Here is a 25,749-nt window from a genome sequence, read left to right on the forward strand (position 1 = left end):
ATGGGACAGCCACACAGGGCAGGGACGTCGAGCGGCGCAAGCGAGCTCGCACAGCTGCCCCTCGTCGCCTTCCTCAACGCCTCGCCGTCCCCTTCCCTCGTCCTCGCCCTCGCGCCCCTCGTCCACGCGCTCCGTACCCGCCAGTCCCACCCTGCGCTCGTCTCGCCGACCAAGACGCCGCTCTGGAACGGCCATGCTGCGCCCGTGCCACAGACAGGCGCGACTCGAACCGCGGGATCCGGTATCGGAGGCGACGAGGGCAAGGGGGCGTTCGTACCGACGACGGCCAGCCCAGACACGCTGCCGGGCATGGTCGAGCTGCTCAACGTCAAGACGCCCGTCGCCAACGCCGTCGAGACGCCAGCGACCTCGGGCGGAGACTACTTTTCCCTCACCGCCGACATCCAACCCCCTCCTGCCGTCAGCTCCTCTTCCCTCAGCTCCGTCTCGACAGCATCGACCTCGTCCTCCATCAACTCGCTCGCCTCATTCAGCAGCCCTACCGGCGACAAGCCCATCACGCCTTTGACGGACGTCGACGACCTCGACACGGCCATGTCTTCGCTCCCCACCTTCTCGCCGGTCTCCGACCCCCGCCAAGTACTCCTCGAGAAACTCCTACCCGCCTTGCATCCCGTCTACCGCAACGAAGCCTGGCGGAACCTCGAAGCGACGACGCGGCGAAACAGCGCTGCGACGCGTCCGAGCCTCAGCGGGCCGACCGTCGTCCCTCGAGCGAGGGCACGGTGGAACAGGCGGTCGGGTAGCGGAGGAGCGAGGACGAGGCGCACGACGGAGGAGGACGACTCGCTCATGACGGGCGCGATGCCAGCTGGGTTCTCGCAGCCCAATTCGCGCGTCGCGAGTCCGCTCGGTACGGTCGAGGAAGAAGAGACGAGCGGGATGGACAAGGACGAGGAGGACGGAGCGTCGATGAGCGGGCTGGACGAGACGGACTACGAGGACGACGACGAGCCGGAGAGCGCTTATGCGTTCCTTGCGCCCGAGGACCACACGGCGCTGCTCGCGTTCGTGCTCGACCTCGTAGAGGATATGGAGCTGTCGACGCCGACGCTCGGAGCGCACCCTTACTCGCCGGGCTCGGTTTCGCCGACGTCGACTCCCGCTTCGGGCGGAGAGGCGCAGTACTCGTCTACCGGTTCGGGCCTGCCCCGCTCAAACTTCTCCTTTGGCCCTGCACCGCGGATATCGGGTCGACTGGGCGCGCGCGCACCTCACACATGCCGCCTCGACGACTTTGTCATCTCCGCCACGATCTGTCCCACGCCTGGCTCGTCCTCCTCCTTCGACATCACCCCTACACATCCACAGTCCGCCTCGTCGACCGGCACCACGGGCTTCCTCATCCTCACGATCCCGCCTCCGACACCCCCTCTCAACCTCACGACCTGGCCACCTCGCTCGACAAACCTCACGATCCGCAGCTCTCGCACCGCCTCGACCCAGTCCTCCTGCATCTTTACGACCGCTGCGCCCCCGACCAACCCCATGCCAGCCGACACCTCGCTCGGCAACGTCTACCAGTCTCCCTCGGCCGAAGCAGCCGTCAAGCTCCAATCGCTCCACCCTCCTCACTCTCCTACCTCTCTCCCCGTCGACTCCTTACCCCGGCAACTGACGGACCCGTGGTTCGCGTGTCTGGGAGAGACAGAGATGGGACTGCGGATACGGAATCACCCGTGGCATGAGACGGCGGTGGGTCCGATCGAGAGCTGGCCGCCTGAACTGAGGACCATGGTCTCGAGCATCTTGGCCAGCCCGTTCAGGGAGTGCATCTTGTGGGGACCCGAGTACACGATCCTCTACAACGACGTGCGTCCGCCCGACTCTTCCGCTTCCTTGAGCTCGTAGCTGACGATCCCGACTCGTGCAGCACTACGTCGAGACAGCGGGCGAGAAGCACCCCGCCCTGCTCGGTCTGCCGTGCAAGGAAGGGTGGAAGGAGATCTGGGACGGCTTGGACGGGATCGCCAAGAGGACGATGGCGGGCGAGACGTGCTTCTTCAGGGATCACTATCTCGCGATGGAGCGCCGTGAGTGCGGTTCCTCTGAATGGCTTGGAACAGTTAGCTGACTCGCTCCGCTTTGCCTCGCCGCACAGTCGGGTTTGTCGAGGAGACTTGTGGGTTCCGCAACGCTCGCTCTCACACGGACGCGCGGCTAACCAGCACACTCTCCCGCAGACCACACCTTCTCGTACGCGCCGTTCTACAGCCACGATGGCAAAGCGCTCGGCATCCTCAACCTCTCGATCGAGACGACCGCGACCGTCATCGCCGCTCGCCACCTCGCAACCGTCCGCGACCTCGTCTCCAACACGAGTCTCGCCCGCACCGTCGACGACTTTGCCGAGTGCGCCTTGCGGTCCCTCGCCAACAACCCTTACGACTTGCCCTTCGTCGCGCTGTACACGGTCAGCGAAGTCGACAGCAAGCCAACGAAGAAGGAGGTTCGCGCGGGCTACAATCGCTCGAACCGGCGGATCATCAAGCTCGAGAATCGCGGTACGACCGGCATTCCCGAAGGCCACCCTTTCCTCATTCACGAAGCGCTCGTCGACATCACCCCGCCCAAGTCGCGCCAGTCGTCTTCGTCCGCTTCGACCGGCACCGGCAGCACCGCAACCATGCGGGACCGCCTCCTCGACGCCGCGACTCTTTCACCCGCTTCCGCCGCTGGCTCGCCAGCCGCACCCTCGTCCAGCTCGGGCTCGTCCGGCTCGATCAGCGGCTTCAGCGCACATGCTGCTTTCTTGCGATGCGAAGAAGCGGCGAATGGATGGTCGTGGCCGCTCGAGGAGGCGTGCGTCAAGCGCGACCCTGTCCTGGTCGAAGACCTCGGCCCGCTCGCCGAGACGCTCGACCGCTCTCGAGGCTGGAGCTACCCGGCGCGACAGGCGGTCGTCCTCCCCGTCTTTGTCGAGGCGAATCAGGTCGTCCCCGCCGCGGTGCTCGTCCTCGGCGTCAACTCGATGGGACGGTACGACCACCTCCTCGAGACCTTCCACAACCTCGTCGCACGCCACGTCGCGATCGGACTCTTTGCCGTCCTCGCAGCCGAACAAGACCGCAAGCGCGCCGAGGAACTCGTCCGACTCGACCGCGCCAAGTCTTCGTTCTTCTCGTCCATCTCGCACGAGCTCCGCACGCCCCTCACGCTCATTCTCGGCCCGCTCGAGGACATCCTGTCGGGATCGGAGAAGGAGAAGCTCGACCCGTCGCAGCGGGACAAGCTCCAGCTCGTCCAGCGACACAGCAACCGTCTCCTGACGATGGTCAACAAGCTCCTCGACTTTTCGTCGATCGAGGGCGGCCGCATGAACTTCAAGTACCGCCCGGTGCAGATTGGCGCCTTGACTCGCGACATTGCCGTTCTCTTCCGAGACGCCATCGAGCGGACCAAGATCAAGTACACGGTCGAGTGCGACGACGATCCGGCCGACTGCTTGCCAATCTACATGAGTCCGGACATTTGGGAGAAGGTGCGTCTGGGAGCAGCTCCAACTGTGACATTCCGCTGACCTTTTCACTCGCAGATCTGCTTCAACCTGATCGGCAACTCGTTCAAGTACTGCATCAAGGGCGAGATCACCGTCACGCTGCGGTCGACTCGCGCCGAGGCGGTCCTCAGCGTCAAGGACACGGGCATCGGTATCCCCGAATCCGAGCTCGGCAAGATCTTCGAGCGCTTCCACCGCATCGAGGCCAACTCGAGGATGGCGACCGGTACCGGCATCGGCCTGGCGCTCACGCTCGAGCTCGTCAAGCTCGTTGGCGGACAGCTCGAGGTCGAGAGCGAGCTTGGCAAGGGATCCATCTTCACGTACGTCTCATTCTCGCTCTCTCCGCTTGCGACTCTCTCATCCTCGACGTTTCCGCAGCGTCCGGCTGCAGCGAGGCCACACGCACCTTCCGATCGAGCAAGTCGACCACACGCCCGAAGACACCGACTTTGTCGCGCAATTCCAGAACCGCAACCTCGCCTTTGTCGAAGACGCAGCCTCGTGGCGCTACGATGCGGAAGCCGAAGCCGCACTCGAGATTGTCCCCATGTCAAGCGACAGCTCGACAGCCGGCACCGTCGCGGGCAGCGAGCAGGGCAACTCGTCCGGCAGCGGCAGTGGCGAAGACTACCTGTCGGGTCCCGATGTGCTCAGCCTCAAGAACCGGACCGTCGTGCTCGTCGACGACTCGCGAGACCTGCGGACGGTGCGTCTTCCTTGCGTCCGGTTCCAGCTGCACGACGCCAACTGACTTATACGTGGCCTACAGTACATCTCGAGCCTGCTCTCCAAGCACTTCAACGTCGTCGCGTTCGCCGATCCGCGAGAAGCGCTCAACTACATCAACTCGACGCCGCCTTCACTTGTCCTGGTGCGTCGGGTTGCTTTACCAACGTTCCAACTTGCGCTGACCGTGCCTCGAACAGACCGACGCCATGATGCCCTACATCTCTGGTCGCGAGCTCACGTCCATCATCCGCCGCAACCCGCAAACTGCTCTTATCCCGATCATCATGGTCTCCGCTCAAGCCGGAACCGAGGCGCGCGCCGAAGCTCTCGAGGGAGGCGTCGACGACTACCTCGCCAAGCCGTTCCAGGCACGCGAGCTGCTCGCACGGGTACGCGTCCACCTCCAGCTCGGCCTCATGCGCGTCGAGCTCGAGCGGCGAGTCGAGGAGCGAACTCGCGCCCTCATCGAGTCCGAGGCTCGCAACCGCGCCCTCGCCGAGCGGTACTCGATGCTCTCGACCGTCTCGCCCGTCGGTGTCATCCAGATCAGCCCCAAGGGCGAGATCTTGTACGGCAACCCACGCTGGTACGAGATTGTCGGCATGCCCATCAACCGCCCGCTCTCCGAATGGACCGAGTGGGTCACGCCCGACGACCAGCCGAAGGTCATGCACCTCTGGAAGCTCGCGACAGAGGGCGGCACGGCAGACACGTCGGAGCGGCAGTTCCGATTCACGAACGGTCGGTGGGCTCAGCTCGAGGTACGTCCGCTCGCTTCTTCGCAGTCTCAGGCTCAGCTGACGGCCTCTCCCCCTGCAGATCCGCGCTTCGACCGAAGTCGGCCTTCCCGACGGTTACGTTGGCGCCCTTACCGACATCACCCGCCAGAAGGAAGTCGAGATGCTGCACATCCGCGAAGTCGAGCAGCGAGCCGCCGATGCCGAGGAGAACCGCAGGAACACGGAGATGTTCCTCGACATGGTGCGTTCACGTTGATTTGCTGCAGCAAGCGCCTCTCAAGCTCACCCTCCCTCTCGCAGTCGTCGCACGAGCTGCGGAACCCGCTCAGCGGTGTCTGGCAGAACGCCGAGGTCGTCTCGGCCTCGCTCGAGCGCTACGTCGAGCTGCTCGACAACCTGCGACAAGGGCAATCCGTCTCGCACGAGGAGCTCGACGACCTGTACAACGAGATGCTGGAGAACATCGAAGCTGTGGAGTCGATCATCCTCTGCGCTTCGCACCAAGGCCGCATCGCCGATGACATCCTCAACGTCTCGAAGCTCAACATGGGTTTGCTCACGGTCAATCTGATGCCGTTCGAACTCGTTTCGCGCATGAAGGACGTTCTCCGCGCTTTCGAGGTCGAGTGCTCGCAAAAGTCGATCGCGCTTCGACTGCGTGCCGGCGACTCCGTCAAGGCGCTCGGTGCCGAGTGGATTCGCGCCGATCCGTCCCGCCTGCACCAGATCTTGCTCAACTTCCTCACCAACTCGATCAAGTACACCGCCGACTCTTCCGACCGTCGCATCGTCGTCCACATCGAGGCCTTCGAGACGCAGCCTCCCGTCAATCCGCAAGCGATGCGCGTCTCGCAGCCGCCGCCGACGGAGCTGGCGAATGGAGTCTGGGTTGTCGTCGCTGTCGAAGACACCGGCCGCGGATTGAGCGAGGAGGAGCTCAAGCGGCTCTTTGCGCGCTTCAGTCAGGCCAAGCCGTCGTCGGACCAGTATGGCGGATCGGGACTGGGACTCTACGTGTCGAAGAAGCTCGTCGAGCTTCACCGCGGCTTCATCGGTGCGTTCGATCTCCCCCTTCCGCCGTTCCTCTGCGCTGACTCGCCTCCCATGCACAGAGGTCCAATCGAAGCTCGGCGTCGGTTCAGTCTTCTCCTTCGCCATCCCCGCCGAACGCGCCTCGCCGCCCGCCGACCCCGTCGCCATCCCGACAGTGCCCGCTCTCGCCATGGTGCCGACTGCTCGAAGCACGAAGCGTCCGCACACCGCCTCGAACGACGTACCGAAGGCTAACAAGAGCACCAAGATCAGCCAGAGCCCGCGGCCAGAAGCCGAGGATGGCCGGCCGATCCGCATCCTCGTCGTCGAGGACAACCTCATCAACCAAAAAGTCCTGCTGCGCCAGCTCAAGAACGCCGGCTACGACGTCACCGTCGTCAACAACGGTCAGGAGGCCGTCGACGCTCTCGCAGCCGATGCGAAGCAGACTTCGGAGGCAACCTCGCCCAACCTCTTCGCAGCCGTCATCATGGACGTCCAGATGCCGGTCAAGACGGGCCTCGAGGCGGTCCGGGAGCTCCGCGAGTGGGAGCGAACAGGCCAGATCAGCCACCGATACCCCGTCTGCGCTGTCACGGGCAACGCTCGCGAGGCGCAGCAGAGCGAGTGCCTCGCCGCCGGATACGACGACGTCGCGACAAAGCCGTACCGCCTCGAAGACGTCCTCGCCAAGATCTCCAAGATGACCGGCCTTCCAACCCCCAAGCCCAGCAAGTGAGGCGGTCCCTTCCTCTCACCTGGCCAGCACCTTTCCCCCTCCACGACTCGCCTCGCCACGTTACGCACACTACTGTACCTTTCTTTGTCGTCGCTCGTATCCTCTCTTTCTCGTCTCTCTCGCTCGCAACCTTTGTACGCCTACTTCTCGCCCCGCATGGTCATGCTGCATCCCTCTCTCGCCTGTTGTAGACCTTATTAGACGTGCCGTGCGAGCTTGTATGAAGGCGATTTCACAGCAACTCACAGCTTGCGCGAGTCTCGACAGAGAGGCGCTCGCACAACGACTTGCGAAGCCTACAGTCCGTCTAACCCGTTTCCTTCCGGCTGCCACGCAGTCCAGTCAATACCCAAGAATCCGTTCAGATCCTCCGCAAAGACATCCAAGCCGCCCGACTGGTCGTTCCAGAGAAGCGGGGAGGAGCGCCCGGAGCGATGGACGGCGACGGTCGATTGAGGCGGAGGAGCGGTCGTTGCCGGCTGCGAGCTGACGCCCCACGACGAGACGCCGATGCTGAAGACTGTGAGGTGCGAGAGGTCAGCTGCGACGTCAGGGCTAGAAGGAGAGACGGAGAGTCGCCTTCACCGCTCGCCGGCGCCGTCAACTCGTTCAACAGCCACCCGCAGCTTCTCGCCAAGTCGTCCAGCCTCGCCTTTGCAAACATGCCTCGGTCGGTCATGATGATCGTCGCGCCGACGCCGGACAAGTCGACCTCACGCGCGTTCTTGCACATCGACTCGACGTGCCACGCCAAACCGCGCCAACGCTGCTGCATCCGCTCGAGCGTCTTCTGGCAAACCGTGACTGCGCGCTCGAGCGGCTCGAGCTGCGTGCTCGGTATGGTGGTCGAGAGGGTGCGGAGCAGAAGGGTCGCAGCGCGGCCAGCCATCAGGATGGGCTGGGAGAGGACGGGCGTGCAGAGGAAGGCGTCGTCGGCAATCACGCTCGAGTAGGCGAGCATGTCGGCAATGCTGACGGCCGGCGAGCCGCTCAGCGGCGTCAGGTCTTGCATCGTCGCGCCGGGCTGCATGTACAGGAGCGGGGCGTGGTGGATCGCGAGGTGGACGGCTTGATGCCATGCCGAGAGGAGGAGGAAGACGGGCGCATAGCCGGCGCTGACGTAGGCGCCGAAAGTCTGAATTGAGAACTGGAGGGATGGTGGGAGAGTCGCTTGATAGTCGGCGAGTTGTCGCTGGACGGCAGAAGGGACGCGAGGCGGGACTGTGGCGTAGGAGGGAGTGGTGTTGACGGCGTCGGAGACGTTGCCCAGGATAAGTAGGAGTCGGCAGAGTGTCGGGAAGGGATCGGGGATGTCGACGCCTTGACTCGTGCGGAGGAGCCGTGGAGGAGGGAGACCGACCTCGATCTGCGAGAGCGGGATGGTCGTCGCCCGCCCTGTACCGCACGACAGGATCCGGTCGAGGCAGGTGACGGTCCAGAAGATGCGAGACCGCAAGTTGGACTCGGCGACGTCCTCAGTCTCGAAGGGCTGTGGGTTGCGCAATCAGCGCGGGTGTCGAGCAGCAGAAGGGAGGAAACGCACCTTGTGAAGCCCGAGGTCGATGCACATCCGAATCGCCATCCCGCAATACGCCCACAAGCCCGAGTCGCGATCTGCTCCGTGTTCGTGGTAGGCGAGGAGGATGAGGGCGTAGACGGTATCGAGCGAAGGGAGGGCGAGTTGGGCGATGACAAGAGCTTTGGCGCGATCCGCCAGCTCTTCGGGGTCCGGACAAGGCGTTTCTGGCCGAACTCTGCGGGCAAGGAGAGGTCAGTCGTGCGAGTCTCGAGCGAAAGGAGGCGGGGACTCGCCTTTTGACAAGCGCGCTCATTCCGACGAGGACGCCTTCGCTCAAAGTCCCCCGGGCTAGCTGCTCGAGCGTGTCCGACAGCGGCATGTAGGGCAGGTAGCTCTCAAAGAGCGTGTAGAACGTCCTGACCCTCGCTTCTGCCTCGGCAGACTCGACGGCTGGGTCGCGAGGAGGGGGAGGAACGGGCGGAGGATTCGTCGGCGAGGTAACGGGTTGCTGGACGGTGACCGAGAGCGATCTGAAAGGCGCTCCTTGCAAGGGCGGCATGACGGACGTGAGGCCTGTGGGGAATCCATGGTCAATCGAGGAAGTGGGAGAAGGGTAAGGAGGACGCACCAAGCCATCGAAAGAACGGCTGGCGGACAACGACGGGTGCCTCATCCTCGTCTTCCTCGCTCTTGCCCGTCGGAGACGGTCCTGAAGCGGGTGCGACGGCGGTGCTCGTACTGGCGATGGGGGCTGAGGGTTCGTCGACCGGTGTCGCCCTGCGCGATCGCTTCGCCCGCGAATTTCCCTCTGGGTCGTAGTAGCAGACCTTGCTCTTCTGCAAACAACGCACGCAGCTCGGCTGGTCCCCCGAGCAGCGCACCTTGGCCTGAAAACACCGCACGCAGGCTCGCTTTGTTCGCGGAACCTTGGCGGCTGGCGCTCCCGAGGGTGGACTGGCCGAGTCGGTGCTGGCGGGACTCAGGCTGTGCGCCATTGCGCTCGTAGCAAAGCGGGCGACTGTCGAGGTGGACAAACAAGGAAGCCCCTTGGCCCCGCGTCGTTGTTGCCGGTTTGGTGGGGGGCACAGATGAAGCGATGAAGTGCTCGCTCCTCCTCCGGCCTCGCCGCTTTGCGCCCGTCTGCGCGTGACCTTCAGCGTGCTCGAGAAGGCGCCCCCGTCCCAGCTTCGAAACCTGCTCGACGTCCGCAATCGCTTCCAGTCTTCCATCCTCAGTTCCGACGACGCCATACGCAATGCTCGTCCATCCCAGCTCTGCACCTCGACGAGCAGATCGGCTATGCCCTCGTGCAAGCCGGCTTCGCTGAGCGCCGCAGTTGAAGCTACGCGCTTCTCCCGTTCCTCAGCCGGGACAAGGTCGGATAGCATGGGTAGTCCGCGATGAGAAGGGGGTCTAGCGTGGAGAGGCAATGGTGACAGGACCAGCGCACACGGAGCGGCGAAGGAAGACATCCTGCGGCAGTCGAGGAAGGAGACGAGGAGCGAGAGGACTGGCGAGACGAGCTGGCGGCGGGGGCCGGAGCGTAGGCACTGAACATGCTACTTTGGGTGTCTGTCGCTGCCAGGCGGTCACGGAACGAGGGGTAGGCGGGCAAGGTGCGCGGAGTTTCGAGGCGGACGAAGAGGAGCTCGCCTGAGGCGATGCGGCGACGAGGCGGCGAGCGGCGCGGTGCAGGCGTCTCTGTGGTTTCGCGCGTGCTGTTGGTGTCCATCGCGAGGGCGCTGCAGGGCGTGAGAGGGAGAGCGGGCGATGGAAAGAGGCGAGATGTCAACTCGAGCGGTGGGGACGTCCGAAGAAGTCCACGGAGCGCGGCAAGGAGCTGGAGAGACGGCTGACTAGCTCGAGTAGAGAAGCTCTGGTCGACCAGCCGTAGCAACAGGCGAGTGAGAGTGCGCGGGACGAGAGGAACAGCGGTTCGCCAGCTGCTTGCGAAGGTAGACACGGCAAGCTCAAAGACAACGCTGCGAAGACGACTAGTTGCGAGTATGGCATTGCGAGGCGTGAGAACGACGAGAACAGGGTACCCAAAGGATCGGAGCGAAGCGAAATGTGTATAGGAGAGCTTTGCGACTCGAAGGCGTTTACAAGGCCGCGTCGTGAATCTGCACCTTGATGGCTGCACGAGCGAGCACGACGTTGTCAGCAAGAGCGCAAAGAGAGGAAGCCGACGCCGCTGAGCGACGACACTCAAGGCGAGTGAAGGGGAAGGAACGCACCACCGCGGGTCACGTCGACGGCCGTCTCGAACGCCTCGACAGCGGTCTCGAGCGTAAAGCGGTGCGTGACGAGCGGTTTGAGGTTGATGAGGCCCGCCTCGACGAGACCTGTGAATCGAGAGTGCCGCCGAGGGGGAATGGCCGCGAAGAAGGAGCAAGGGAGGCGGCCAAAGAAGACGAGGCATCCGTCAGCAAGCTTGTATACGGCACTTTAAAAACGACGGCGTCGCACGAATGGCCTTCGGATACTGATTGGCGTATCGGTACTGGAACTTGAGGTCGATCTCGTTGACCGACATGTGCATGAAGGGAAGCGACTGGAAGTCCTTGCCGGCGCCAATCACAAACACCGTGCCGCCAAACTTCGACGCGTAGACCGCCGTCTGGACGCTCGACTCGACGCCGGAGCACTCGAGCGCGACGCTCAGACCGAGCGAAAGGCCCGCTTCCTTCTTGATCTTGGCTGCGACGTCCTTCGGCTCGACGCCCCGCTCGACGAGGACCGTCTTGACGCCGGGAACGAGCTGCTTGGCGACGTCGAGGCGGGATCGTGCGATGTCAGTGATGACGATGGGAGTTGCGCCCGCTGCGCGTGCAGCCAGGAGGCTGATGAGGCCAATCGGACCGGCGCCGCTGCGAGGCTCAAAACGTCAATACAACTCTGTAGAAGAAAGGTCTAAAGCGGCGAAAGCGAAGCTGACCAGACCAGGAGAGGATCGCCGAGACGAAGTCCTGCACGTTCGATACCGGCGAGCGCGACGACCAGCGGTTCCAGGAGTGCACCCTCCTCGTAGCTGATCGAGTTGGGGAGACGGTGAACCCACGAAGCGGGGTGGGCGTGAAAGCGAGTGAGCATGCCGTGGTAAGGGGGAGTCGAGAAGAAGACGACGTCGGGACAGGCGTTGTACCGTCCGATCCGGCAGAACTCGCAGTCTCCGCACGGCAAGCCTGCCTCAAGTGCGACGCGGTCACCCTTCTTCAGTCCCTCGACGCCGGGCCCGACTTCAAAGACCTCTCCGGCGGCTGCGAGAAGAACGAACGGTGTCGGCGCTCGTCTTCGAGCGTCTGCTTCTCGCAGAGAGGAAGGGCGTGACTCACACTCGTGACCGGCGCCGCAAGTGTCGCGAACAATCATCGAGTCGCCAATTCTGCCATGCTGTCGACGAAGAACAACGTTGGAAAGGTCAGCGAGCGCGCCTGAGAAGAGAGGACGGCCTGCTTGCCTTCCAGAAGTGACAGTCGCTGCTCGAGGACGAGGTCAGCCCAGAGAACGGCGTCAACGAAGCAGTATGGACCTCTTCTCACCTCCCACAGATTCCTGTCGCTCGGACATGCACCACAACTTCACCCTCTCGCGGCACGGGCAGCGGCTTCTCGATGAGGTGCAGCTTTGCTTGTGGAGCGTAGGCGGCTGCGAGGTTCTTGCTCGTGTCGCGCTGTGGAACCGTGCCGTCTTCGAGGATCTTGAAGTCGGCATGTTGGAGGACGCGGACGGGGTCGTACGCGGTAGGATAGTCGGGCATCCTGGCGGGCGTGGAGCAGGTACAGGACAGACCAGCGCATCGCTCGCTCGCGAATGCCGCGCTGCTGGCGGACTTCGCGCCGCGGCGTCCTCCACGCTCGACACTCGTCCGGTTGGAACCCTTCGACGATGTGTTCTATTCCACAATTAACATTTGCTTACCCTGCTGCTAAGGATCGTGCCAGCCGAGCCGAAGCGCTAAGGCTGATGTTCCGAGTTCGCTTGCATGCCGGCCTCGTCAGGATGCGCTCGTCCACCGCTTTGTTCTTCTCCTCTCTCTCCACACTTTCTCCTCGGCCTGCTCCGCAACGCTGCTAGTCAGACATGGTGCTCCACGGGAAGAAGCTCATCTGGGCGATCCAGAGCGTTTGCGCCCTAAGGTCCGCTTTCTCTCCTTCCTCCTCCTCGATTCGCGAGGTTGACACATTCCCTGGGTCGTGTGCGCTCCTTCGACTCGCAGCATCTTCTTCTTCGGTGAGCAGCAGCTTCCCCGTCTCTCCGAAACTGTCGTGCCAGCTGACCGGCTCCCGTTCGCTTCGCAGGCTATGACCAAGGTAGATCTTCCGGGACGCTTCCTCTGACGGCGGACGAAGTGCTGACCCGCTCTCTGACGGCAAGGCATGATGGGCGGCGTGAACGGAGCGCCCGACTACATCCAGACAATGAAGCTCGGCTACCTAACTCCCGCTGCAAACGGCGGCAAAGTGAGCGCAACCGTCACCGACTCGACGAAGCAGGTGCGTGCAATCATGTCGTCTGGACGCTGCGAGTACTGACCCGACGAATCTCCAGGGCGGCATCGTCGCGGCGTACTGTGCGTCCGATTTCCCGACAACCTCACCTTGACTCTCCGCCTGACCGCTCTCTCCGCTTCAGACCTCGGCACACTTATTGGATGCTTGGCTGGTGGCTGGATCGGCGACAAGCTCGGGCGAAAGAAAACCATTTGGGTTGGCGCGCTCTGGATCCTCGTCGGCGCACCGCTTCAAGCTGCGGCGCAGAACGTCACTTGGATGGTGATGGCGCGCATCATTACCGGCGTCGGCACGGGCCACTTGAACGTAATCGTCCCGGTGCGCTCTCTCTCCCACCGAGTCTGCCTCGCGACGTAGTGGACTGATAAGCTTCCTTCGCACCAGGTCTGGTCTGCCGAGACGAGCGGACACTTGTCCCGCGGCTTCTTTATCGCCCTCGAGTTTACCCTGAACATCTTTGGTGTCGTCGTACGTCGCCAGTCTCGCGCTCTCTTCGCAACGAGCGATTCCTTCTGACTTCACTCCCGCCTCCTCTTCCTCTCCCTTCCTCTTCCTCTCCTACTCCCCTCTTCTCGCTTTGAAGGTCGCCTACTGGCTCGGTGCGCTCGCAACTCCCGTCTCGAAAAGGATTGCCGACTGACTGTCCTCCGCCCACAGAGTACGGCCTCTCTTTCGTCGGCGACGGCAACACCCAGATCCGCTGGCGGTTCCCTATCGCTTTCCAGCTCGTGTGAGCACACTCTGATCGCTTCCTGCGACTTGCTGCTCGAGACTGACGAAGATGAGCGGACAGGCCCCTCGTCGGTCTCGTCTTCGCGACCTACTTCATGCCGGGTGAGCTCGCATTTCCCTCTCTTGGTTTCACCTCTAGATACTCGCCAAATCAGCCGACTGACGATGTCTCGCCTCGCAGAATCGCCTCGTTGGCTCATGAAGGCCGGTCGACACGACGAAGCTCGCGCTCTTCTCGGTCGCCTGCGTTCCGAGGACGGCGAGGTGAACGACGTCGCGCTCGCCGAGTACCACGAGATTGATCAGACGATCCGCATGGATGGTGGCGAAGAGCCGTCGTACTTGACCATGTTCTTCTCGCCTTGCGGGAAGCTGCACCTTTCGCGCAGGGTGCGTCGTCTCCTCTCGTTGCCTGATCTGCGTATCACATGCTGACGCAATCGCGCGTTCCAGACGCAACTCGCCATGTATGTGCCGTCGACGAGGCACCGGACTCCGGCTTTGATACTGACCTTCTCTTCTTCCGCAGCTGGATCCAGATCCTCCAGGAGTGGGGAGGCATCGCTGCCATCACTGGTGCGTCGTTGAGCTTGTTCTGGGTGTCTCCGCGCTAATGCGCCTCGTCCGCGCAGTCTACCAGCCAGTCATTTTCGGGCTTGCGGGTTTCGATTCTTCTAAGGCGGGGTGGATTTCGGGCGTCAACACGATCACCTACATGATCTCGACGTGCGTAACAGCTCTCCTCGTTCAACTGGCGGACTGACCCTCTCTTTCCTCCAGCCTCATCTGCGTCTTCACCCTCGACCGCATCGGCCGTCGCATGACGCTCTTCTGGGGTGCGTCGACTCGCGTTTCCTGCGTTGTTTAAGCGAGCTGACCGTGTCTCAACAGGCGGAGCCGTGCAGGCGTTCGCGCTCATCATGGCGGGCGTCTTCGTCCACCTCCTCACCATTCACCCCGAGAAGACGCCTCAGTACGGCGGCGCCGCCACTTTCATGGTCTTCTTGTACACTGCAACGTTCGGCGCAAGCTGTGAGTACCGTCAGAAGTTGATCCGACGACTTTGCCGCTGACTTCTCCTCCTCCTCCTCCTCCGCTTCTCCTTCGTCGGTAACGGTTGAAAACGACCCAGGGCTGACCGTCCCGTGGACTTATCCCGCCGAAATTTGGCCTGTCAACGCTCGTGCGAAGGGAAATGCCATGGGAGTTGTCGGCTGGTCGATCGGGAACGGCTGGTGCACGTTGCTCGTCCCCGTCATGTTCGCCAAGATCAAGGAGAACGCCTTGTACATCTTTGGCTGTGCGAACATCCTCGCCATTGTCGTCATCTATCTCTTCTACCCAGAAACCGCCAACGTGCGTCTTCCCTTTTACAGTCTCGTGTCACTGATGCTGACGCACGCCTGACATGCTTGCAGCGTACTCTCGAAGGTAAGCTGGAAAAGTCGCAGGCCGCCGCGACCGCCGGCTGACGCTTTTCCCCCTTCGCAGAAATCGACTTCCTCTTCATGAGCGACTCGCCGCTCGTGTGGCACGCCGAGGCTTCGCACGCGCGCCTCAAGGGCGAGCTCGATGCCATCGTCGAGGCCAAGACGCACACCGTGCACAAGGAGAACTATAGCGACGAGAAGGCCCTTTAGGAGAACCACGGACTCGACAAGGCTTTCCCTTTCGCCGCATCTGGGCTCTTCTGTACAGACTGTAACAACATGACGCCGTTGAGACTCCCTAGGACTATCCACCTTTGCTTGCGCTCTCGCTAGGCTTCCAGCTGGTCGCATCTATCTGACCGATTGTTTCCGCCTCGACACCTCGATCGCTTCCATCGTAGTCATTCTTCGAGCTCTAACAGACGAATCCTGCCGCTCACTGGGCGCAGAACGTCCAGCGAGAGTGTTCCAAGCGACCTCGAGGGTGACCCCACTCGTCCTCGACGGTTCCGCCTCTACCACCACCGCTCATCCTCTCGTTCAGCTCCCAGCCCTTCCGGAAGGGCTCTTTGACTCCATATCGACGCTGCCCTAGTGTTCGCACCCAGCCCGACCGCCGCGACCCACCACCATGGACCCGCTCGAACTTCATCAGCCGAACTCGACAGCTCCCTCGCTGGCGCCCGCCCAGGTCCCGTACGACCGTCTGCTCGGCACATGGCGCGTTGTTGCGTCGACCCTGCCTCTCTGGAAGAACAAGCGCGACGTGACGATTACCTACACGCGGATAGACGGCGAGGAGGAGACGACGTTCGACGATCTTGTCAAGTTCAGCAAGCAGAGTGCCAAGATCGGGTCGAGCCAGTGGGAAGTAAAGGGCGTGGACCGGTTAGAGCGGGATTTGGAGGGGAACGGAGCAAGGTGGAAGTGGTGAGTCCCGCCGGTCGGCGCTCTCGAAGAGGCTCCATCTGTCTGCACGAGGAGGCCGGTCCTCTGCAGTTCTTCACCAGATTCGTACTGACTTTGCACGCCTGCAGGCGCGGAAAGGGCTGGCTCAAGATCTCGACTTCGCACTGGCAACTCCTGGGATACTCGCTCTCTCCTTCCTCTCCTGCCGCAACTTCAGACGCTCCCGAGTGGGTCGTCACCTACTTCTCCTCGACACTCTTCACCCCAGCCGGCCTCGACGTCTACGCAAGAACGCCGACCGCTTTGAGCGACGACTTTGTGGACGACATCGTGCGAAAGCTCGAGGAGATGGGCGGCGAGGTGGGCCAGCCGGTGCAGAACGGTGGCATGTTTCGCATACCGCATCTAGAGGGCAACAAGGCGTAAAGATGCGGCAGTAGAGGGAGGATCTCGTTTGTAGACGTCCTGTCGCTGTTGTTGTAACGCTTCCCTCGCGTCGTCGTGGCCCCCGCTCATCCCAGTGTCCTTCTGGGCGTCGAACGGAGCTTTCGTACTCGTCAAAGTCGCCCTTTGAGCGAGTCGACCTTCACCTCTCCTCGCTCTCCTGTCCTCTTCCTCCTCCTCATGGCTGCGCTCACGTCGTCCCGCTCGCTAGTACGGCATGCGCTGCCCAGGCTACATCCTCGGGTGCTCCCCGCACGCCCGCACGTCCCACCAGCGCTTCTCGCCCGCCCCCTACATCATCCCTTCCCTTCGGCCCCGCTCTCGTCGACTGCCCGTCTCGCATCCCAGGAAGATGCGGACAGCTATCCTGATCAGTCAGAAATGTTCGACGAAGCTCTCGCCCTGCACCAACTCGTACACGCCAAAGCGATCACGGACAAGACCCCTCTCGTCTTGGGTGGAGCCGAACATATGGACCTGCCTGAACCGCGAACGAAGTTGGAGTTGAAGGAGGAGATGGAGATCGGCAGCGAGTCGAGCGGCAGGAGCTACAAGGTTGCGCAGTGCGTCCAATTTATTTCACTCCCACTTCCTGACTTCGATGGCTCACCTCGCTTCCTTTTTGCGCTTGCAGATTCGCCCCGAATGCGTACTCGTGCACTTGCTTGTCGTGGACGATGAGCCGGGGTCGCGCAGTCGACGTTCGCTCGTGCAAGCACTTGCGCGAGATCCTCGGAGACGAGTGAGTTGCGGTCACCCGCTCTTGCCGTCCCGCCAGCTCGCTCGCGGGGCCGCTGGTGTAGAGCGTGCGAGGCTGGGACGACTCACTGACGAAGCTTTGCTACGCAGACACGAAGACGCTCGCTGCGGACCCGGAGTCGGCGTCAGCAAGGGCACCAGATCGAGGAAGAAGGCTGTCAACCTCGACGAAGCGGAGTCGAGCGCTCCCTCGACGAGCAAGAAGAAGACTACGAAGGCATCGACGAGCAAGAAGGCTGCGGCTTCGGCGAAGAAGGCGAGCGAGAACGAGGGCGAAGAGGCTGTCCCGGCGACGAAGAAGGCTAAGCGGGAGAGGGAGGGCGGAAGGGAGGTCTTGCTCGCGAAGAGCTTTGATCTGGAAACGAAGAAGCAGGATCCGACGGGCTGGTGGATCAGTGAAAAGCGTGAGTCAAGCCGTTCACTCCTTGTGCCGACCAGCATGCATGTGCTGGCCAAGGGCATGGCTCGGAGGACTCGGTGTGCTTACTCCTGATCTGTCCTTCCCGCAGTCGACGGCGTCCGCGCCTTCTGGGACGGCAAGGCTCTCTGGTCACGCGTGGGCTACCAGTTTGCCGCGCCCGACGACTTCCTTGCGAGTGCGTGCCCTTTTCATCTCTCCTGTCATGGAAGTACCGGCTGAAGCTCTCGCGCAGAGCTTCCGAAGGAACACGAACTCGACGGCGAGCTCTTCCTTGGCCGCAACAGGTTCGACGAGACGAGCGGGCTTGTACGACGGCTCAGTGGGGTCGATTGGAGCCAGATCAGGTTCATGGTGCGCTCTCGCCTCTCCATCGCTCTACGAAGCGAGCTGACGTGACTTGCGGCCGGCGTCGCAGGTCTTCGACATCCCTTCTCGCGGCGACGAGCCCTTCGAGAAGCGCCAAGAGTTCCTTCTCTCGCTCTTTCCTCCCGCAGACCCTTCGACATTCTCCGCATCCTCCGCCGCAGCCGTCAACCCGACGGCCGACGAGACGAGCGCGAGCGAGGTGGTCGAGAAGGTAGGGGACGGGATCGTGCGTGTGCTTGTGCAGGAGAAGTGTGAGGGGTGGGAGCATCTGATGAAGAGGTTGGAGGAGGTCAAGAATGTTGGCGGAGAAGGGTGAGTTGGGCCTCGCGCTTCTCGCCCATCATAGACAGATCTGCCCGGCCTGGACTGCATTGGCTGAGACCGGTTGCTCTCGGCGCTCGCAGACTCATGCTTCGCAAGCCGGGCTCGAAGTACGAGCCGAAGCGGTCGTCGACGCTGCTCAAGGTCAAGACGTTCTACGACGCCGAGGCGCTCGTCGTCGACCACGAGCCGGGCAAGGTGCGTCTCGACGAGCTGTACTCGCATGCCGCGTACTGCCGATGTAGCGAGCTGACGATTAAGGCATCATCGATGGACGCGCAGGGCAAGTACGAGGGCATGCTTGGCTCGCTCGTCTGCGTCATGGAGGACCGCAAGACCCAGTTCAAGGTCGGAAGCGGTCTCAACGACGACAGGAGGGTCAATCCGCCGCCCGTGAGCTTGCCGACTCCCCAGCTCATCGTCCTGCCGTCCCGCTCACACTCGCAATTCTCGCAGATCGGGTCCATCATTACGTACCGCTTCCAGGAGTTGACGCAGCAGAACGTCCCGCGTTTTCCGACCTTTGTCGGCGAGCGCTTCGACGTCGCTGGACCCAAGGACGCCGTGATTGCGCCGACGACGAACGGCAACTAGGAAGAAGCGGGACAACGTCGCAAGACGACGTCGCCTCGAAGGACGAAGGGAACGCCACTCTCTGCCGCCTGTATCCCGCGCACATACGCCTGTCTGTTGTACTCGTTACGCTCGTCGTTGCAACGCCCTTCGTTTCCCCTTTGCTGCTGACTCAGCCACGGCGTCGTGCCCGTTCCCGGCTTGGGAAGCGTCCGTACCGACGCTTGCTCTTCCTCTCCGCTCGACGCTGCTCTGCTCTGCTCTTGCTCTCCTGCTTCACACTGCTCCATCTTCCTGCGACAGTCTTAGCGCAGCGCAACCCGGACGACCGCGGTGAGCTCGAAGTTCGGCTCGCTCCCCGCTTCTCTCGGAGGTACGGTCGAGCAGGGGACTGGACCCACGATCTGCCAGCGCAGCCGTGTGCGTGTCGGGGTCCCGGAACTCTGCAGTCACCGGGGCGCAGCAGCGCTAGGGGCGCAACCCGTGCGGGGGCGCTGGGTCGGAGGAACGGCGAGACGAGGATGAGGAGACGATGGGTTGGCTCTGTCCGTCCGTGGGCTGGTCTGCGTTGCTCTGCTGTGCTTCAATCCGTGCTGTACACTCGACCACGAGCTGATCATGTCGCTTGAACCGACTGCCACCGCGTCCTCCTCCTCCTCCTCCTCGACGGCTTCTCCGTACGCCTCTTCCTCCTCCTCGGCTTCGACTCCCGTCTCGTCACCTGCAACGACACCACCCCTTTCATCTTGCGCCGACGACTCCGCCCCCTTCGCACCAACCAGCTCCCTCCTCGCCTCCTTCAACCCATACCCGCCTTCGCCAACACTCATAGAACAAGCTATGGCTCCTCTCCCTTCGACTCTTCCCAGCTCGTACTCGCGCATCACCCTCCGCGAACGTCCCAAGGCCGCTATCGACCCGAAACTCGATGGATCCGGCACTTTCCAGCTTGAGAGGGGCGTGAAGATGTTCTCGCAGGACGAGGTCAAGCCGGGTGAAGCGGTCATCAAGGTCGAGTGGGTGCGTACAGCCTTTCTCTCCAAGGCGTGTGAAGGCCGTTCTGTGGACGCCAACTGATCTCGACTTGATCATCTCGACTCGCAGGTCAGCATCGACCCCGCGATGCGCGGCTGGCTCAACCCGACCCGCTCCTACGTTCCTCCCGTCGCCATCGGCGCCCCCATGCGCGCCCTCGCCGTCGGACGCGTCGTCCTCGTCCCAAAGACGGAGCGAACCGTCGAGGGCGGGAACGACAAGTCTGCGCCGCTGATGGAGCCGCTCAAGGTTGGGGACTGGGTGACGGGCGTTGCGGGATGGGCGGAGTACGCCAAGCTGCCGGCGAAGGATTTGCAGAAGATCCAGTGCGTTCGGTTCCTCCCGCGCTGTTGTTCTGGTGTTGACGCGAGACTCGACAGGATCGACAAGGACATCTCGCCCACGTATTACCTCGGCGCACTCGGCATGACCGGCCAAACCGCCTACTGGGGCATCCACGACGTCGGCAAGATCAAACCAGGCGAGACCGTCGTGGTTAGCGGGGCGGCGGGCGCGGTCGGCAGCATCGCGTGTCAGTTGGCTAAGATCCATGGGTGCAAGGTGGTTGCGATCGCGGGAGGGAAGGACAAGTGTCGTTGGTTGAAGGAGGATTTGGGCATCGAGACGGTGCTTGACTACAAGGATGCGGACTTCAAGAAGAAGTTCCGGGAGATCGGGTACCTCGACGTCTACTTGTGCGTGCCGCCTCACGATGCACTCTCAGACCTGCGCGAGGTACTGACCTGGCCAGGACAACCTTGCAGCGACAACGTCGGCGGCGACATCCTCGACATGTGCTTGACGAGGCTGAACAAGGGCGCCAGGATCGCTCGTGCGTCGTCATCATTCTATCTTTTGCTGTTACTAGCGCTGATTGGGCCTTGCTGCTTCACAGTCTGCGGCGCCATCTCGTCAGTCTGCCCTCGACAGGTCTCTTCCGTCTCGGGATGTTCGAGCTGACGGAAGGTTCTCTCTCTCGCAGCGCCTACAACGACCCGAACCCCAAGGGTCTCCAAGCCTACCTCAACCTCATCTCGCAGCGCGCCAAGATCGAGGGCGTGAGTTTGCCTTTCTCTCCAATTCTGCCTCCCCGACTGACCCTCCTCTCCTGCAGTTCATCGTCTTCGACTACGCCGACCGCTACCACATCGCCGCTGAGGAGATGGCCCGCTACATCCGCGACGGCCGTCTTAAGCTGCGTGAGACGCACGCGAACGGTCTCGAGGAGTGCGTCGACGCCCTCGTCGGCCTCTTCGCGGGCAAGAACCAGGGCAAGATGCTCGTCAAGATTGCGGACGACGGGGCTAAGCTCTGATCGGTTCACAAGGATTGTTGGGCTGTATCGAGGTTGTTCGTTCGCTTTGTCGTTCGTTTTGCATTGCCATCACTCCTCTGTTCGTTTCGTCCAGCCCTTTGCTGTTCCTGAGAGCGCTAGTCGTGTACTCCACGCTGCTGAAAGACCCGCAGAGTCCTACCCTAACCAGTTAAGGACCCTCGACCCTCTCCTCCTCTTCATCAAACACGCCTTTGCTCCCGCTCACACGCCGTGCTGGCTGGCTGAAGCGGATTGAAGGTGCTCCCAGTGCATACGTACGAGCTTCACAACCGTCCGCTCGCCGCCCGAAGCGACGCTCAACGCGACCGGACCTGGCGACCTCGAGGGCTTGGAACGGGCGCACGCGGCGTCCACACCGCTGAGCGGGCTGCGCGGTGATGCCGAAGGACACGGTTGTGCAGATCTTTTGGGACTACGAGGTGCGCGACGTCTCCATCAGCACTCGCTACCGCTCTTTCACCCGCTCACGCCTCTTCTTCCTGCAACTTCACCCCTTCGCCTGCTCGAAACCCCTCCACTCCTGCAGAACATCCGCTTTCCCTCGAATTACGACGCTGCGCCCGCCTTGACGCGCTTGCGGGATCTTGCACACTCGCATGGGGTCCTTGCTCGAGCGGCAGTCTACGTCGAGACAGCTTTCGAGCGCGGAAACCGGAAGACAGAGCTTCGGCATGTCCTCCAGTCGACGGGCTGGCACATCATTGATGCCCCGCACGCGGGAAAGAAGGACGTAGTCGTTAAGATGATCATGGTCGACATGTGCGCTTTCGCATTTCAGCAGAAGTCGCCCGTCGTCCTCCTCATCACCGCCGACCGCGACTACGCCTACGCCTGCTCGACCTTGCGCAATCACCGGTGCCGGGTCGTCCTCATCACGACCGCATCGGCAGGTCCCGTCCTCCGACAGACGGCGGACGAGGTCTTCGACTGGCACCGCGACATCCTCCACGTCCCTCTCGTCCCTTCCGCCGCCGCAGCCCCAGCAGCGCCGGCGCCGACGCGCAAGCAGCCAGCCAGAGCTGCGGTAGCTCTCGCGCCTGCCGCAGCGAAGGAACCTGTCGCCGGTCCAAGTAAGGCGACCGCGCGCTCAAAGAAGGGTAAAGGCAGGAAGAAGGTGAAGACAAGCGGGTCGGACGTCATGACGCTGTCATCCGAGGAGGAGGAAGAGGAAGAAGAAGACCAGTCGCCGACGCCCAAGTCGAAGAAGGCGCTACCCATTCTCGACCTTACCCTGTCTTCCACCTCCTCCCAACGTACTAGTAGCCGAGCTGGCGCCGCACCAACCTTCGTCTCGAACGACAAGCCCGGCGTCAATCTCAACGCAGTTTCGTTCGGCGGACACGGCGCAGCTCTAGAGCTCCTGCCCTCTCCGCCGCCGAACGAAGCTCTCGTATCCGATAAAACAGCTCGCCCGAAGCCGGGCAAGAAGAGGCGGCGTAGCTCGGCGGGAGACGACGACGATATCGTCATTGTGCAGTGAGCGAAGGAGCGGAGGAGGTCGCTTTTTCAGTTGGCGGGCGTCAGCGGTTTCTCGGCCTGTCTTGTTCCATCAGTTGTCGCTTGAACAGTTGTCGTCGTTGTTGTACCGCTCTTCGCAACGCTCACATCGTTATGCTCAGCTCGCGTCTCTTTGAGAGCATCGCCCGAGACGCCTTGTTCGCGCAGAATGGCGGCATCAGGCGAAGGATGCGGAATGCGCTACTGTTACAACACATGCGATGCGTGCCTCTACGATCCCAGGCGCCCCTTCCACAGCCGCCCTCATTCCGGCACCTCCTTCGGCGAGACGATCCCTTGCCGCAGGACGTAGTACACGATCGAGCTGTCCTTCTCAATCATCGAGAGGTATATTGTCGTCGGGTGCTCGGGCTGATCAGACGAGCTGTCGGAGGGAGAGGCCGGCTTGTCGCTGGAGGAAGAGGGAGAGGGGAAACGGCGCGAGACGGCTTGGAAGACCTTGTCGAGGCTGCATGTTGTCATAAGAGTGTTAGCAAGCTGTCAAGTAGCTAGGACTGCGAGGGAAGCCCGTAAGAAGCCTGGACGCACGCTTCGAGGGATGTGGGGACTGTCAGGCCCATTGGCAGGACGACAGCTGGAGGTGACTGCGTGTGCACAATGATCAGCTGGAGCTCGCAAGTCGAGCAGGGTCGCACTCACCCGCTTCGGTTCCCTTGGCAGCCCTCGAATGACCGCACATCCGCACTCGTCCAGGTCAAGCACCTCCACGTCTCGCCATTGCTGGGCTGCGGACACATCAGGCGGATCAGGATTCGGTCGTTGGTCTCAATGACATCGTCCAGGACTACCCACCGAGCGAGAGGTCGACGAAAGTCTGGAAAAGCGCGGCGGACTGATGAGGATAGCGACGGCACGAAGGCGCGACTTTCGGGGCCTGTCGCAACGCTTAGTCGGTACAAGCGGATCATCTGAGCAGCCCTGCACGCACTAATGGGTGATTCAGCGACATGGCGAGGTGTGGTCGTCGCCCAACCCGCTCGTGCCTCTCTTCATCTCGTACCGCTCGCTTGTCCCGCTCACACTGCTCGTGGGCGCTCATTGACCAGCTAGATCCGCTCATTGACATGCTAGGCTCGATCCAGGCAAGCTCCCGCGGCTCCAGCTCTACACGCTCGCCAGCTGACTCCTCTCGACCCCTCCCCACTTGACCGTGTTTCGATGCTTCACCCTGGGCTGTCGACACGAGCAGGTGCATCGTGAACTCGCGCACTGGTCGAGAATCTCAGCTGACAGTGGACGCGCCCGCAGACGCACTTCTGGGCCGTGCGAGACTACCTCGCGCCCGTCCTTCGCGACTCCAAGTTCAAGGAGACCGGCCGCATCACGCCCGACGAGTTTGTCGCAGCGGGAGACTTTCTCGTCTACAAGTTTCCGACGTGGCAGTGGGAGGCGGGCGAGCCGGGAAAGGCGAGGGACTTCTTGCCGAAGGACAAGCAGTACCTGATCAGTCGGAATGGTGCGCTCTTTCCTTCGTCGATTCGATTTGCATGCGCTGACGGGTGGTTCTCCTCACTCTCTCCCCGTCGACACTCTGGCGATATCCGTCTTTGCCGCCGCGCCGCTGATTTGTCCACCTCGCGCGTCCTGTCAACTGTCTCGCCCTCGCTCGACAGTCCCGTGCCTACGTCGCGTCTCGCAGCTCGGCCAACAAGGCGGAGCGAACGACGAATATGCAGAGACGCTTATGCACTTCACGGCGGAGCTTGACGAAGGCGATGTCGCTGCGGGCGATGCGGGAGACGAGTGGGTTGCGACCCACACTTCGGCGAAAGGTGCGTGATTCCGCTGACTCGAGCGAAGTGGGCAGCGGATGACAGACTTACGCTTGATGCTGACTCCCGGATGCCCGCAGACCCGAATTCGACGAGCGAGATCCCCGTCATTGGCGACATACCCGATGTTGACGGCCCTTCCGCTAGCTCTTCCTCTCACGCCGTCGACGGCATCACTTCACACCTCGCCGACACCTCGATCCAGGCAGACGAGATCCCTGATCTTGACGACATCCCTGATATGGACGACGAGGATGCGGTTGGCGGAGGATTGGTCGAGGAAGAGGACGATGCGGCGGTCAAGGTCGAGCCGGTGAAGAAGGAGGGCGGTCGGTGCGTGTTTTTCAACTCGTCCGCTTCGGCAGGCTGTCCTTGCCGTTGTGCAAGAGGCTGCCTGCTTCGACGTCACGAAACTCACGCAGCTCTCGTCGCAGATCCGACAACATCATTCAGGTCCGGACGTACGACTGCATGATCACCTACGACAAGTACTACCAGACCCCGCGGATGTGGCTGCTCGGCTACGACGAGGTGCGTCTCGTCTTCGGCCATTGCAGACCGTCCTGCAAGCACAGCTACAGCTGTGGTATAGCAGGTAGATGTATAGCGTGCCCGAATTGACGCGTGCTTGAACTACACAGCAAAAGCGACCTCTCCCGCCGACTTCCGCTCTCGAAGACGTCTCCTCCGACCACGCACTCAAGACCGTCACGATCGAGCCCTTCCCTCACTCTTCCTCCCTCTCCATCGCGTCTGTCCACCCATGCAAGCACTCGAGCGTCATGAAGAAGGTCATCGAGCGGATGGACGGCAACGTGCGCGAGTTGCAGCGGCGGGAGAAGGCGGCTTCGGGCCTGGGCGCGGCGTCGCAGGAGAAGGAGAAGAAGAGCGGTGGAGGAAAGTGGCTCGGGCTCGGGAAGAAGAAGGAGAAGAGCGAGAAGGGCGACAAGGCGGACGAGGCTGACGAGGACGAGGAGGGACTGCGGGTCGAGCAGTACTTGCTCGTCTTCCTCAAGTTCATCAGTACCATCAGTGCGTGCACCAGCTCAATCTTTGCTGCGTCATGCCTGCGAGCGTTGTTGCGCGCGACTGACACCGTGGCTTGTGTTCTGTGCAGCCCCGACCATTGAGGTCGACTCGACGGCTAGCATCGTACGTCCTCGCCGCCTGTCCGTCGACCTCATCGTGCATCTCTGCTGACGCCTGTCTTTGCAGTGAGCGTTAGCGTTGCCTGACCTATACTCCTCTTTCCATACCTCCATCTTCGATCCCGCTCCTCTTCATCCGATTCGCCCGCCACATTCACGACAGCTTCTCGAGCGTTCTCAGCACATCGA

The 25,749-nt window shown here is 62.3% G+C and overlaps 10 protein-coding genes across 10 annotated transcripts; 7 read left to right on the forward strand and 3 right to left on the reverse strand.

Annotated features, from left to right (window-relative positions):
* RHTO_01627 (two-component system, OmpR family, sensor histidine kinase VicK) lies at positions 1–6,763 on the forward strand (the record flags this gene model as incomplete). Its single annotated transcript, XM_016415308.1, has 11 exons — positions 1–1,833; positions 1,895–2,054; positions 2,123–2,143; positions 2,205–3,502; positions 3,557–3,843; positions 3,902–4,229; positions 4,293–4,394; positions 4,450–5,013; positions 5,072–5,233; positions 5,293–6,046; positions 6,105–6,763. The coding sequence occupies 11 exons, from the start codon at positions 1–3 to the stop codon at positions 6,761–6,763; spliced, it is 6,168 nt and encodes a 2,055-aa protein (XP_016272686.1).
* Positions 6,764–7,059: 296 nt separating this feature from the next.
* Positions 7,060–9,277, reverse strand: RHTO_01628 (C6 transcription factor; the record flags this gene model as incomplete). Its single annotated transcript, XM_016415309.1, has 5 exons — positions 7,060–7,283; positions 7,343–8,252; positions 8,307–8,517; positions 8,576–8,855; positions 8,911–9,277. The coding sequence occupies 5 exons, from the start codon at positions 9,275–9,277 to the stop codon at positions 7,060–7,062; spliced, it is 1,992 nt and encodes a 663-aa protein (XP_016272687.1).
* A 1,107-nt stretch (positions 9,278–10,384) lies between these two features.
* Positions 10,385–12,042, reverse strand: RHTO_01629 (L-iditol 2-dehydrogenase; the record flags this gene model as incomplete). Its single annotated transcript, XM_016415310.1, has 6 exons — positions 10,385–10,419; positions 10,520–10,627; positions 10,752–11,152; positions 11,221–11,542; positions 11,618–11,675; positions 11,857–12,042. The coding sequence occupies 6 exons, from the start codon at positions 12,040–12,042 to the stop codon at positions 10,385–10,387; spliced, it is 1,110 nt and encodes a 369-aa protein (XP_016272688.1).
* A 323-nt stretch (positions 12,043–12,365) lies between these two features.
* RHTO_01630 (MFS monosaccharide transporter) lies at positions 12,366–15,168 on the forward strand (the record flags this gene model as incomplete). Its single annotated transcript, XM_016415311.1, has 19 exons — positions 12,366–12,421; positions 12,502–12,515; positions 12,584–12,595; positions 12,660–12,778; positions 12,834–12,855; positions 12,918–13,114; positions 13,181–13,264; positions 13,380–13,395; positions 13,454–13,526; positions 13,590–13,630; positions 13,710–13,918; positions 13,982–13,995; positions 14,058–14,104; positions 14,161–14,254; positions 14,309–14,364; positions 14,420–14,560; positions 14,661–14,884; positions 14,947–14,959; positions 15,020–15,168. 19 exons carry the CDS (start codon positions 12,366–12,368, stop codon positions 15,166–15,168), a joined length of 1,581 nt encoding a protein of 526 aa, XP_016272689.1.
* A 421-nt stretch (positions 15,169–15,589) lies between these two features.
* On the forward strand, positions 15,590–16,293 carry RHTO_01631 (uncharacterized protein; the record flags this gene model as incomplete). Its single annotated transcript, XM_016415312.1, has 2 exons — positions 15,590–15,846; positions 15,996–16,293. The coding sequence occupies 2 exons, from the start codon at positions 15,590–15,592 to the stop codon at positions 16,291–16,293; spliced, it is 555 nt and encodes a 184-aa protein (XP_016272690.1).
* Positions 16,294–16,491: 198 nt separating this feature from the next.
* RHTO_01632 (DNA ligase) lies at positions 16,492–18,772 on the forward strand (the record flags this gene model as incomplete). The annotated part of the gene is made up of 9 exons (XM_016415313.1): positions 16,492–16,874; positions 16,946–17,053; positions 17,161–17,474; positions 17,580–17,666; positions 17,724–17,842; positions 17,907–18,169; positions 18,262–18,376; positions 18,461–18,571; positions 18,635–18,772. The coding sequence occupies 9 exons, from the start codon at positions 16,492–16,494 to the stop codon at positions 18,770–18,772; spliced, it is 1,638 nt and encodes a 545-aa protein (XP_016272691.1).
* An 819-nt stretch (positions 18,773–19,591) lies between these two features.
* On the forward strand, positions 19,592–21,101 carry RHTO_01633 (zinc-binding alcohol dehydrogenase; the record flags this gene model as incomplete). Its single annotated transcript, XM_016415314.1, has 7 exons — positions 19,592–19,771; positions 19,856–20,112; positions 20,167–20,481; positions 20,551–20,618; positions 20,682–20,697; positions 20,769–20,844; positions 20,901–21,101. The coding sequence occupies 7 exons, from the start codon at positions 19,592–19,594 to the stop codon at positions 21,099–21,101; spliced, it is 1,113 nt and encodes a 370-aa protein (XP_016272692.1).
* A 398-nt stretch (positions 21,102–21,499) lies between these two features.
* Positions 21,500–22,602, forward strand: RHTO_01634 (protein of unknown function DUF88; the record flags this gene model as incomplete). Its single annotated transcript, XM_016415315.1, has 2 exons — positions 21,500–21,541; positions 21,649–22,602. 2 exons carry the CDS (start codon positions 21,500–21,502, stop codon positions 22,600–22,602), a joined length of 996 nt encoding a protein of 331 aa, XP_016272693.1.
* Positions 22,603–22,883: 281 nt separating this feature from the next.
* Positions 22,884–23,589, reverse strand: RHTO_01635 (uncharacterized protein; the record flags this gene model as incomplete). Its single annotated transcript, XM_016415316.1, has 5 exons — positions 22,884–23,088; positions 23,169–23,224; positions 23,280–23,365; positions 23,433–23,514; positions 23,569–23,589. 5 exons carry the CDS (start codon positions 23,587–23,589, stop codon positions 22,884–22,886), a joined length of 450 nt encoding a protein of 149 aa, XP_016272694.1.
* A 115-nt stretch (positions 23,590–23,704) lies between these two features.
* RHTO_01636 (autophagy-related protein 3) lies at positions 23,705–25,630 on the forward strand (the record flags this gene model as incomplete). Its single annotated transcript, XM_016415317.1, has 8 exons — positions 23,705–23,722; positions 23,889–24,096; positions 24,254–24,412; positions 24,493–24,745; positions 24,847–24,943; positions 25,054–25,444; positions 25,530–25,564; positions 25,628–25,630. 8 exons carry the CDS (start codon positions 23,705–23,707, stop codon positions 25,628–25,630), a joined length of 1,164 nt encoding a protein of 387 aa, XP_016272695.1.
* Between the last annotated feature and the right edge of the window lie 119 nt (positions 25,631–25,749).

The sequence above is a fragment of the Rhodotorula toruloides genome (genome assembly GCF_000320785.1).
Source record: "Rhodotorula toruloides NP11 unplaced genomic scaffold Scaffold14, whole genome shotgun sequence".
Classification (NCBI taxonomy): Eukaryota; Fungi; Basidiomycota; class Microbotryomycetes; order Sporidiobolales; family Sporidiobolaceae; genus Rhodotorula; species Rhodotorula toruloides.